At 40.8% G+C, this 13898-nt stretch overlaps 1 protein-coding gene across 2 annotated transcripts in view; it reads right to left on the minus strand.

Annotated features, from left to right (window-relative positions):
- Tubgcp4 (tubulin gamma complex associated protein 4) overlaps positions 1–13898 on the minus strand; it is a 37369-nt gene that overhangs the window by 14567 nt on the left and 8904 nt on the right. For both annotated transcript variants that reach the window (XM_008822326.3, XM_008822325.3), the window contains exons 7-9: positions 7483–7684; positions 4380–4545; positions 4057–4181 (exon numbers count right to left, since the gene is read on the minus strand). In XM_008822326.3, the coding sequence (XP_008820548.1) occupies positions 4057–4181; positions 4380–4545; positions 7483–7684 (493 nt within the window). The remainder of the gene's footprint in view (positions 1–4056; positions 4182–4379; positions 4546–7482; positions 7685–13898) is intronic.

The raw sequence follows: 13898 nt of genomic DNA on the forward strand, positions 1-13898 counted from the left end.
AAGTGTCCCTCAGCTGACAAGTGGATAATGAAATTGTGGTTCATTTATATGATGGAGTTTTACTCAGGAGTAAAAGCAAGATGAAATCATGAAATTTGCAAGTAAATGGATGGAACTAGAAACTGTTATACTAAATTAAGTAACAGACTCAGAAAGAAAACAATGTATGTTCTCCCTCATATGTGGATCCTAGCACCAAATCCTTATAAGTGAGTATGTATCCAGACATAACTACAGGAATCAGGATAATGAAAAGGAACCAGGGAGGTAAAGGAAAAGAAAGAACCTGAAAGAGAAGAACAGTAGGAAACAGGCATTAGTAAAGGAGATATGGATAAAAATGGGGTTATTTTAAGGGGAGTGGGGGAGGGAAGGTTATATAAGGAACCTAGGGGTTAAAGGGAAAGAAGGAACTCAAGAGAGGTGGGACCATAGGAGAAAGGTATTATTAAGGGAGAAATGGGAGAAATGGGGGCATCTGAAATGGGGAAACCATGGTGGAAGGGTTAGACAATGTGAGAGATAAATAATGCCTAGCTAGTTTTAAAAAACCAGAGGGAACCATATTAGCCCAACAACCTACTGACAAATTATACATAAAACTATATCAAAGAATATAATGCATATCTAGGCAAGGTTTATCTGAGAACGTTTGGTCTTTGCCCAAGTTTTACCTACATGACACATGGTAATTAAAGGTACCAGACTGGGCCAGGTGTGGTGGCACGCACCTATAATCCCAGGATTTGGGAGATAGAGGCAGGCAGATTTCTGTGAGTCTGAGGCCAGCCTGGTCTACATAGCAAGTTCCAGACCAGCTGGGACTACAGGGAGACCCTGTCTCAAAAACACCAAAACAAAAAACAAAAACATAACAAAACAAAAAAAGAACCAGACTGGTGGAACTAACCTTCTTGGATGTTTAACAGCTATACTTTGAGGCCTATACTAATTTGGTCAGAGGGACTTAAAGGACAGTTTTTGCTCCTTGCCCTCCTAAGTCGACTAAGTTCCAGGGGACTATGAGCATCTTTCAAAATGTCCTGTAACTGTGGTGAGTCACCTGTCCTCTTGATCAAGGAAGCCATAGAGACCCCACCAGATGGACTTGAACCAGCCAGTGTCCAGTCTCCAAAGAGGAGGGTCAACACAGAGGAAACATTTCCTCAATGCTTCCAAGCGAAGCCAGCCACGGCTGAGCAGGACCTCTGACTTAACTTCACATAGACAGAACTGGTAAAAGAAAGGAGTCAGGGGCTCCTCCCAAACCCATGTGACCCCTGAGGAACAGATCCTCAAACAGCCTTAAGAGTAAAAATAAATTGGTTTATCTGGGCCAATTGTAGGCTCTTACACCCAAAAGGAAAGTATAACCAAAGATTAAAGGGGTCAATATAATTTTGGACCTCTGACTTAACTTCACATAGACAGAACTGGTAAAAGAAAGGAGTCAGGGGCTCCTCCCAAACCCATGTGACCCCTGAGGAACAGATCCTCAAACAGCCTTAAGAGTAAAAATAAATTGGTTTATCTGGGCCAATTGTAGGCTCTTACACCCAAAAGGAAAGTATAACCAAAGATTAAAGGGGTCAATATAATTTTTACACTAACCCAGCACAGAACTGGGAAAATGAACAGCAGACCCCAATCTTATCTAAAGGATTGTTGGCAACTGTTTGCTGCTAGATGAGGAAGAGCTGATCTTCCTAAAACAAGGAACTCTAGAAAGGCTGACTAGAACCAGCAAATGGACTTGCACTGGGGGGGCAGAATGGTTGGCGACAACAGAGTGGACAGTAACAGGGATGACAGAGTATATGGACTCCAGTGGGTTGGGGGGGGGGGCTATGGGAGGGTGCCATTTGGGAAATGGGTATATAGATGAATAAGATTGTTTGGGATATTCTATATGATATACACACAAAAAAATTAACAAATAAAAAATGACATATTTGAGGAGGAAGCATAAAAATTTACTTCATGTTAATTAGTAGAGGTGATAAACATTACCATTGAAATCTGCCTGATGACTTTATATCCATACTCAGGTGCCAAGGATCTGAGTGTAACCGACTGTGACTAGTAATAATCAGATACATAGAAATTAGAGATGCATGCAAATATTATTTCTAAGTGTTAATAGCATTAAAAATGAGTCTTTCTGGGGCTGGAGAGATGGCTCAGTGGTTAGGGGCACTGACTGCTCTTGCAGAGGACCCAGGTTCACTCCCAGCACCCACATGGCAGCTATGAACCGTCCTTAACTCCAGTTCCAGAGGAATCTGAAGCCCTCTTCTGACCTCTGCGGCACTGCACGACCACGGGTGCACTCACATACATGCAGGCAATACACTCATACATATAAAATAACAAATGAAAATATTTTTTTAAAAAATGAGTTTCTGTAGGAAACAGTATACTTTTAAATGAAATGGAGATCTTTTTTAAAGGTTAAAAACTCATTCAATTTTATGTCTTACAGGGTTTATACTGAGTTCAATATTGTATAACTATTAATTCAACTGTGAACCTAAAAATTTACAGCCACTTTTGAAAGAGATGTATCTTTGCTCTGGAAATTATTATTGAATATGTTAAAGCTGTAATGAAATGCTTCTTCTAATCATGTGGTTATTAAATTAAAAAATTTTTAAATAGTAAAAAAGAAAATAAAGTTAAAACTTGATGCATACCTTATGCCAGAGAAACTGAACTCAAATTGATCATAGACTTAAAATAGGGCTGAAAACTATAAAATTTCAAGAAAAGAAAAAAAAAACCTTTATGACTATGAACATGTACTAAAGGAAAGATGGGCTTCAATGAGTGGTGCTATGAAAATTGGATATCCACATGCAGAAAAATATAACTAAGTCCCCATCTGTCACCAGCTTTAAAAAAAAAAAAAATCAATGCAAGCTGGGAAGACAGAGGCAGGCAGATCTCTGTGAGATTGAGGCCAGCTTGGTCTACATATCAAGTTCCAGGCCAGCTGAGGCTACAGGGAGACCCTGTCTCAACCCCCTCGGCTCCATCCCCCCCAAATCAATGCAAAATGGATTAAAGTCTTAAATGTAACACTTGAAACTATGATGAGCTCAAAGAACACAGAGGAGTGCCTGAGAGCCAGCCACACGTGAAGTTGCTGCTTTGTTCATTTGTTTGTTTATTTTGGTCTTTTGGGGACAGGGTTTCCCTGCAGCCCCAGCTGTCCTGGAACTCACTTTGTAGACCAAGCTTTCACAGAGATGTGCCTCTGTTTCCTGAGTTCTGGGACCAAAGGTGTCTGTTTCCTGAGTGCTGGGACTAAAGGTGTTTGCCACCACACCCAGATTTTTTGTTTTTGACAAAACCTTAAAAGTACAAGAAACAAAAGCAAAAATAAATGAGATTGTATCAAACTACTAACTTCTGCACAGCAAAGGAAAAAAACTAAACAAAACCCAACAGACCGCATTCGGGACCACTTACAAATGGAAGAAAATATTTGTAAACTATATTTGACAAGTGACTGATATTCAGAGTATATAAGAATTCCAAAAACTCAGCATCAAAATGAAAAAACTGAAACACCTCAGTTTAAGACAGACAACATATGAGGGGAGGGCCGGGGAAAGGCCAGCCAAGCAGACAGGCGCAGAGGCTCTGGTGTGCCAGCTACTGCACTGCAGGGTGACTAGAGCTAACAAACATTATTGCTCATTTCAAGTTAGAAGAAAGGATTTTGAGAGTTTTCATCATAAAGAAATGATAATACTCAAGGAGACAAATATGTTTATCCTGGTTTAAAACATTAGACAACATACACATGCACTGAAATACTCAATGGCTTTCCATTAGTATGTATCATTTTATATTTTTATATATGTTACAATGTGTTTTAAAGGGAAAATAAAGTAAGACGGAAGGAAATAAAGAGAAAAGCAGGTTTTACGGAACTAAGAAATTTTATAAAAGAAAATAAAAAATCTGAGCTCAGATTCCCAACTCCCATGTAAAAGCTGGGTGTGGGCACTAACTCATTTCTTCTGGAGCAATAAAAGACAAAAGACAAACCTCAGCCACAGTGCTACGAATTCGATCCACCACCTGCTCAAAATCCACTAAGCTGAAGAGCGGCTGCTGCTTGAGCCGATGCAGCTCTGCAGCAAAAGTGTCCTCCTGGTTCTTCAAAATGGATCCTACAGAATACAAAGGCACTGTCAAAGGAGGACAGACAGGGTTTGGAGAGGGCCACAGCTTCTCAGGCAAGCCTATCAGCATTGTTTTGCTATGGCAGTTCCAGCGTCACCAGCCATTCTAACCAAACATGCTTTGGGTCCATCGCTATGAATGAAGAGCCTCTGAGGATGGGGCACACTGGACAGGGAGGGTCTTACCTTTTCTAGTCAGGTTCACATTTTGAGTCTCAAACATCTGGACAGATTCTCCAACAAAGAGGATTTTTTCACCAACTCTTACTGGAATATAGGATGGCAAAATCTCTACCCGCAGGGAAAACTGCTTCAGAGATGGGGCCAACATGTTCTCTTCCTCAATTAGGCGCTAGTGAAGGAATATAATCCATATCAAAAATGAAGTATACAGTAAAAAAAGATTGAGTGATTCTCCCAGCTCATGATCTACATTATTGCTAAGCAGAGACTGTAAATCTGAAGTTGTACAATTCTTTTTAAATTAATTTTTATTTTATGTGTATGAGTGTGTTGCTTGTACATGGTGGGTGCTGGGAACCAAACCTGGGTCCTTTGTAAGAGTCGCCAGCCCTCTTGACCTCTGAGCATCTCTCCATCACCAAAGTTGTAAAATTCTTAAATCACTATAGTGCTTTGGAAATATATTAACATTTTCAGGCAGAACAGTAACATGGTGGAAAGCACCGAGTTTATTCTTTTTAATTATCTCTGCGTGTACTCTGTGTGTGTGTGTGTGTGTATTTTTGTGACTGTTGGCATACGTTTGCCATAGTGTACATGTGAAGGTCAAAGGAAAACTTTTGGTGTCAGTCCTCACCTCCCACTTTGAGGTCTCTGTTGGAAGCTGATGGGAGAGGAGTCAGATTTACTTGGCCAGCTGAAGGTAACTCAAGATATTCTTTTTCTCTTGTTGAGACAGGGTCTCCCTGTAGCCCCAGCTGGCCTGGAACTCACTATGTGGACCAGACTGGTCTTGATCTCACAGAGATCCACCTGCCTCTGCCTCCCAAGTGCACCCAGATATTCTTTTAAATCTTAAAATGATGCTGGAAAGCACTCATTGCCTAGACTTCCACAGTAGACTCATCAGTTCTTACTCAAATGAGGAAATTAGACTTTATGCTAAAAAATCTATTGTAATATAAAGACTGAGTTTATTATACTATGTTGTAGTATAATTATGTTGCCACTGAATAATGGTATTAAGCACAAATGAGTCCTCCTGCTTTGAGCTGCTCAGGACGCCTCTTTAGTAAGTTCAGGATCTATGTGTGTAGATAGTGAGGACCTCCTGGCTCATTTAGGGAAAAAGGGTCTTAAGTAGGCCCTGAGGAACCCTGACAGAGCAGATACATTTATATATCTATTTTTAATTAATTATGATTTTTAAAAATTTATTTTTATTTTTTAATTATTATAATTATTATTTTCCTTTTGGTCTTTTTTTTTTGAGACAGGGTCTCCCTGTAGACCCAGCTGGCCCAGATTCACTATGGAGACCAGGCTGGCCTCAAACTCACAGAGGTCTGCCTGCCTGTGACTCCCAAGTGCTGGGATTAAAGGTGTTCGCCACCATGCCTGGCTTATTTTTTTTTATTTTGAGATTTTTTTGTATTTCATACAGAACATCCCAAACAATCTTATTCATCTTTATACACACATCCCAAATGGAACCCTCCCATAGCCTCCCCCTGCCCCCCACCACTGGAGCCCATATACTTTTCCATCCCTGTTACTGTCCACTGTGTTATCAGTGCCCCCAGCTGTTATTTATGTGTATGAGTATATTGCCTGCATGTATGTAAGTGTACCCATGTCATCCAATGCCCACGGAGGGCAGAAGAGGGTATGGGATACCCTGGAACTAGAGTTACAGATGGTTATTAGCTACCATACGGGTGCTGGGATTCAAACCTGGGTCTTCTATAAGAGCCGACAGAGCTCTTAACTGCTGGGCCATCTCTTCAGCCCCCTATTTGCTTTTTATTTATTTATCTTTTATTTATTATTTATTTTTGGTCTTTTTGAGACAGGATCACTCTGTAGCCCCTGCTAGCGGGGAACTCACTATGTAGACAACACTGGCCTTGAACTTGCACAGAGCCACCTGCCTCTGCCTCCCGAGTGCTAGAATTAAAGGTGTCACCATTACCCCTGGCACTTTTTAAAAATATTTTATTATTTTTATTTTATGTGTATGAGTGTATTGCCTGCATGTGTGTAAGTACACCCATGTCATGCAATGCCTATGAATGTCAGAAGAGTGCATCAAATTCCCCTAGAACTGGTTTTAGCCACCATGTGTGTGCTGGGAATCAAACCTGGGTCCTCTGCAAGAGCAGCAAGTGCTGTTAACTGCTGAGCCATCTCTCCAGCCTGGAACAGACATATTTATGAGACCTGAAGGAATGCCACCCAGTCCTTCATTGTACAAGTAAGGGAGTATATTGTCTGCCCACTTAACAGAGTGGCAAAGGCAAAATGATAAATAAAAGCCTTATATTTAAAAACTTGGTGTTGGGCAGAAGAGATGGCTCTGTGGGTAAAAGTGCTTGATGTTCAAGTGTGAGAACCTTAGTTCAAATCTTCAGAACCCATGTAAAAGCCAGTCACTGTAGTACTAGCATCTGTAATCACAGCATCCCTGCCGGGAGATGGGAGTGGAGACAGGAGACCCCTTAGAAGCTTTCGGGCCAGATAGCCTGGAGTACACAACAGAAAAACCATTCTGCAAATCTCAACATATATTGCACTGAAGTCTTCTCCAGTTATAAACCCTACTCCAAGACATGTTCCAAGAACAGTTATCTGGCAGAGCATCTGGCACACTGTAACTTTGCTTTTCTGTACTGTCTATTAAATCTAATCTTCCTAAGGATAGGATACATTTTGTCTATGTAGGTGGATACCTAAAACAGTGCCCAGCACATAACAGTAACAGGCATTCAATGAACGTAACAAGATAAATGAACAAGTAGATGAACAATTGCAGACAATACTTTAAGGAGTCTATTTAGAACTCCAAACCACATTAAAATGCTAGAGTGGCTCTTGTCTGTAGAGATAAAACTTAAATACATGTAATGTGAAAAGGAGAAACAAGAACTTAACTGCACTTTCTATTTGGTAGTCTCACACAAATTAAGAGAAAACCAGTGTTTACAGCTAAATCCATCTATGGAAGGCACTCAAGTAATGGTGAGCTAAGGAGGGCTCAGTAGATGAGTAAGCCATGGAGGTTTCTGACTCCTGGGAGTGTGAGATGGGTTTCCTGCTGTGCTCTCACCAGGTCCTGGAGTTCTCTCAGTTGTTTTCCTGTCAGTCCTCCAATGCCCAGATCCTCCTCATCCTCTTCTGGCTGGGCACTGGTATTACCAGAAGATGGACCCTGTTTGATAAAGAACTCTTCGTGCTGGTCTAAGAGGAGTCCATGTAGCATCCAGGCTGAGAGCTGTTTATACATGACCCCATGGCACACAGCCAAGATTCTAGGAGAGAGGAGAGCAAGGACCTTACAAAACTACTTGGTGAATACTGACCCCCACCGAGGCCACAGAGATCACATTTCAAATTGCTATAGGATGAAGACAGACTTGAGAGTTTGGGGAATAAGTTAAAAATAATTGTGCTAGGGGGCTAGAGAGATGGCTCAGCGGTTAAGAACACTGGTTGTTCTTGCAGAAGACCCAGGTTCAAATCCCAGCACCTACATGGCAGCTAACACCTGTCCGTAACTCCAGTCCCAGGGGATCCAACAGCTTCTGACCTCCGCGAGCATTGCATGACACAGGTGCACTTACCTATATGCAGGCAATAATACGCATATACATAAAATTTAAAAAAAAATTGTGCTAATTCAATTTCTTATAGACTGCATAAATTTTCATACTTAAGTACATATTTAAACCCAGTATGTAATATGTACTATATACTTAAGTTCAGTAAATGTTCTTTTAGGGAAAAAATATTTTCTTTCCTCCATTTGTGTAAAGTTAAGTCTTAGAACTGATAAGTCCTATTAAGTAGATATAATGGCTAACACAGCCTTGAATTTATTTTCTTCTTGTTGATTCTGTCATATAGAAAAAGATTCAATATGTGAGTACCAGGTTGATGGGAAAACATATTATTCAACAATAAAATGTAGGAAGGTTGTTGGGAATAGGCTATTGAGATGGTGTTAAAGGGTAGCTAGACAGGATATTAATTACAAAGGGAAAGGTACCTCTACAGTAGACAGATCTGACAGATAATACCTAAACCAAGTTCTTAAACTTCACAATAGCAGTCATAGGATAAACTTACCTTCTGTGCCTTCTAATATGATGGAATAGGAAATAATATCACCTGTGTAGTCTACTTGCTGAAGATGTTTAACCTGAATCTAATCAGGAAGAATGAATCGGCTACATCTAAATTGTGGGCATTCTACAGACAACTGGTAAGAGCTCTTGGAAAATGTCATTATCATCAAAGACAACAACCAAAGGTGAAGGAGGTGTTTTAAACTGAAAGAGACTAAAAAGAACCAGATGTGGTAGCTCATGCCTGGGGAGAGAAGGGAAGGAGACAAAGACTAAAAACACATAACCAATTGCAATTAAATGAAAATGTACTGGATTCTGGATTGTAAGAAACAGTAGCTGTACTGGACTTTTGGGGAACAACTGGAAAAATCTTGATATATTCTGGATATTATGTTATTGCATTAATGTTAACTTTCTTGGGTATATGGTATTGGTGTTCTATAAGAAAAAAAGAGAATGCCTTTTATCTTAAGAGATATTAGCTAAACTATTTAGCTCATATTTATGATACCTGCAATTACTTTCTAATGATTCAAAACTGGAGGATGTGTATGTATAACACAAAGCATACAGGAGAAAGAAAAGAGAAACATGGCAAAATGTTAACTGGTAAAATGAAAGGATGCTCAGTGTTTACTGTAATAGTCTTTCAACTTTCTTGTAGGCTTGACATTTTTCAAAATAAAGAGTTGGAGAGAAAAGAAACAGCTTTAGTCTATTATTTGTAATATATGAACTCCATGGAAACTTTTGGGGGAGGGTCTTTTTGGGACAGGGTCTCCCTGTAGCCCTAGCTGTCCTAGAACTTACTATGTAGACCAGGCTGGCCTTGAACTCATAGAGATCTGCCTGCCTCTGCCTCCCGAGTGCTGGGATTAAAGGCGTGCACCACCATACCTGGCCTGGAAACTCTCTTTTTAAAAGAGTCATATTAGGGGGCTAGTGAGATGGCTCAATGGATTAAAGCTCTTGTCACCAAGACTAAAAACCTGACTTTATTGATCCCCAGGACCCACATGGTGGAAAGAACCAACTTCTGCAAATTGTCCTTTGACCTTAACAAGCATGTACAAATACATGTATATACACACACAAATAAATGTTTTAAAAAAATATTTTATTTATTATTTTTATTTTATGTGTATGAGTGTATTCCCTGCATGTATATGAGTAACACCTGTTGTAGCTGCCATGTGGATGCTGGGAATTGAACCTGGGTCCTCTGCAAGAGCAGTCAGTGCTGTTAACCACTAAGCCATCTCTCCAGACCCATGTTTTTTGTTTTGTTTTTTTTTTAAATTAAAGAGGAAGCCACTTACACTTATGTTTACCTGAGTACTTGTTCTATAAAGCTTCATCCCTGACAATAAGTAACAAATATATATTGCACCAGGCATGGTGGCGCACACCTTTAATCCCAGCACTCTGGAAGCAGAGGCAGGCAAATCTCTGAGTTCAAGGCCAGCCCTGTCTACTTAGCGAGTGCCAGGCCAGCTGGGCCTACAGGGAAACCCCATCTCAAAAAGCAAAGCAAAGCAAAACAAAACACCCCCAAAACCAAAACCAAAGATATATTGCATAGGCCCTGGGGTTTGATCCCTAGCACAAAACCAAAAATGTGTGTTGTATTATTTACATAAAATTTTACATTCTACATGTAAAAACATTAATAGAGGACATTGTCTAAAGCATGTTCTAAAAAGTTTCCTGCTGTTTTAATGGTTGACTTGTATAGTGGAGTAAGCCTTAGTTCAAACTGTCAACTTGATGAGATGTACAATCACCTGTGAGAGATTAGCTAGATTAAGGTTAGCCTTTGAGAATGACTAACAATTAGGTTAACTGATGGGAAGACCCATCTTAACTTGCTGGGATCCTGGACCCTATAAAATGGAGAAAGGAAGCTGAACACTAGTCAAATTCACCTTCCTCTGCTTCCTGACTGTGGATTAATGTGACCAGCTCCCTCCAGCTCCAGTTACCATGACTTTTCCACCATGACAGGCTGTACCCTGGAACTATGAGCCAAAATAAACCTTTCCTGGGGCTGGAGAGATGGCTCAGTGGTTAAGAGCACTGACTGCTCTTGCAGACCAGGGTTCGATTCCCAGCACCCACATGGTGGCTATGAACCGTCCTTAACTCCAGTTCCAAGGGAATCCAATCCGAAGCCCTCTTCTGACCTCTGTAGCACTGCATGACACGGGTGCACTTACGTACATGCATGCAATACACTCATACACATAAAATAAAAATAATAAAATAAATAAATAAATAAACCTTTCCTTCCTTAAGTTGCTTCTGTCATGGTATTTCATCACAGCTACAGAAAAGGGACTAAGACAAGTGGAAACAGAGGTGATTAAGGTGTGGAGGGCCTCAGAGCTGACCACTACAATTTTGGAATTAATGCTATACTTTCCTTTTTAGACACAAGGAAAAGGAAATAACATTAAATGGACAGCCTCTGATCATTCTCTATTTTTTTCTTTTTTAAAAAAATAGTTTTTAAAAAATAATATTTTTATTTTATGTGTATGAGTGTATTGCCTGCATGTATGTGAGTGCACCTGTGTTGTACAATGCCACGGAAGTCTGAAGAGGGCTTTGGATTCCCCTGGAACTGCAGTTAAGGATGGTTTGTAGCCACCATGTGGGTGCTGGGAATCGAACCCGGGTCCTCTGCAAGAGCAGTCAGTGCTCTTAACCACTGAGCCATCTCTCTAGGCCCTACTTTTTTTCTTATAATGCTGACAACTGAACCCAGGGCCTTGTACAAAGCCACATACCCCCAAACCCTCTTTCTCTATTTTTAAACAGTTGTAATTATAAATACAATTTTATAGAGTTTTCATTATAAAAATATTTTATATGTTACTGTGGTAGTTATAATTTTAATGGCTTTATAATCTAGTGAATACATATTTAGTGTTTCTTTAAATTTTAAAAACTGGGGCTGGAGAGACGTCTCAGCAGCTACAAGCACTGGCTGCTGTTGTGGAGGACCTGGGTTCCGTTCCTAGCATCCACATGGCAGCTAACACCCATTTGTAACTTCAGTTCCAAGGGAATTTGATGCCCTCTTCTGATCTCCTTGGGAATTGTACAATAGGTGCACTTATACACATGTAGGCAATACACTCATACACATAAAATAAAATATTTAAAATTTAAAAACATTTATTTTTGTGTGTGCATGCATGTGTGTTGACACACCTGTTGCCTCAGTGCATGTGTGTGGAGTTCAGAGAACTACTTGCAGGAGTTGGTCTCTCCTTCCACCATGAGGGTTCTGGGGATTGAACGCAGGTGGTCAATTCAGGTGGTCAGGCTTGGCAGCCAGCTCCTTACCTACTGAGCCATTTCAGTGGCCCTAGTTTTTCTTATACTCTTGGCAATTTTCTAATCTCCTGATAGAACAGAAAACATAGCAGTGAGTTACTTTCTTCTTTTAAATAATTTTGTTGGGGGACTGAGAAGATGGTGTAGTGGGTAAGAGTGCTTGCTCAGCAAGCATGAGGGCCCGAGTTTGAATCCCCATCACCTATGTAAAAGCTGGGCATGGCTGCATATGCCTGCAACTCCAGTGTTGGGAAATAGAGGCAGGCAGATTCTGGGTTTTTGGCCAGAGCCTAGCCAAAGGGGCTCCAAGCTTCAGGCTCAGTGGGAGAGCCTGCCTAAAGGAAATAAGACAGAGAGTGGTAGAGCAGGACACCCAGTGTCCTCCTCTGGCCTCTGAGGGCTCATGTACTTGCACATACATGTACAGAAATACCACAACACCACACAAATAATAAAACAATTTATTAGGATTAAATTTCTAAGATAAAATTTCTAAGAGTGGCATTATATGATTATAAAGTATAAACATTTTAAGGCTACTCAAATACACATTTTTTTTTTTTTTTGTCTTTTTGAGACAGGGTCTCCCTGTATCCCCAGCTGAACTGGAACTCACTATGTAGACCAGGCTGGCCTTGATCTCACAGAGATCCATCTGCCTCTGCCTCCTGAATGTTGGGATTAAAGGAGTGTGCCACCACATAGCTTCTCAAATACCCACATTTTAACATAGCAAGCATTATCTGGTACATGTAATAGGAATCCTGCAATGATAATGAGATCCAACATTAAAAAGGCTGGTCTCAAGGTCAACTTGGCAGCTAAATCCTGGCTTTGATTTTTTTCAAATTTATTTATTTTAATTTTATGTGTGTAAATGTTATACCTGCATGTGTGTAAGTGCACCTGTGTCATGCAGTGTCCATGGAGGACAGAAGAGGGTGCTGGATCCCCCAGAACTGGAGTTACAGATGGTTGTTAGCCATCATGTGGGTGCTAGGATTTGAACTTGGGTCTTCTGCAAGAACAGCCAGTGCTCTTAACTGCTAAGCCATCTCTCCAGCCCCATCTAAAGCCTCTGGCTTTCAAACTTCACTCTATAACCCTCTCTTTGGATTATATGAGCACCTTGCTCACAAGGCTTTTCCTTTTCCTTTTTGTTTTTGTGTGAATGTACATATATAAGCCAGAGGACAACCTCAGATGTTATCCACATTTCCCTCCAATCCTGGCTTTTGTTTTGTTTTGATAGGGTCTCCCTAGTTCTGTCCCTCCTGGAAGTCACTAAGTGTGCTTGCCTCTGCCTCCTGAGGGCTGGGATTAAAGACCATACCACCATGCCTAGCTTCTGTCTTTATTTTTCGACATTGTTTTTGGGAATTAAAGTCAGGTCCTTGTGCTTGCAAGGCACACACTTTACTGACTGACCCAGCCCCTGTATCTTATCTTTCTCTTTTTCTCTATCTCACCCCCTTACTTTTCTCACTTTCCTTCCCTCCCCGCCTTTCCCCTTCTCTTTTCTCTTGCTGGCATCAAACTTTCAATTTATCTGAGATGACCTTGAATTCCTGATCCCCCTGTCTGCCTCTACCTCCCAGTGTACCACCATGCCTGGTGCCTCATAAGGCTTTTCTTTGTGTATATACGTGTGTGGATGTGGAGGCCAGAGGCTGAGTTTAGGTGTCTCCCACAGTCACTGTTCATCTTATTTTTGGAGACAAGGTCTCTCACTATATTTGGAGCTCACCAATTCTTGGAGCTCACCAATTCAGCTAGCATGACTGGGCAACAAGCCCTAAAGACCCTCCTGTCTCTACTTTCCCAGTCTGGGGATTACAGGTGCAGGTTGCCACTCCTGGCTTTTTACATGGGTGCTGGGGATGTGGACTCAGGTCTTCATGCTCACATAGCAAGTACTTTGTTCACTAAGCCAGCTCCTCAGCCCTGAGACTTTTCTATTCTGCTCAGAATTTTTCCCAGAGATTTTCATATGACCTGAAAATGAAATGTGAAAAATCAAGTCACTTGATCCCCCATCTGCATCCCAATCCCT

This window comes from Nannospalax galili, unplaced genomic scaffold (assembly GCF_000622305.1).
Source record: "Nannospalax galili isolate Female #2095 unplaced genomic scaffold, S.galili_v1.0 scaffold1909, whole genome shotgun sequence".
Classification (NCBI taxonomy): domain Eukaryota; kingdom Metazoa; phylum Chordata; class Mammalia; order Rodentia; family Spalacidae; genus Nannospalax; species Nannospalax galili.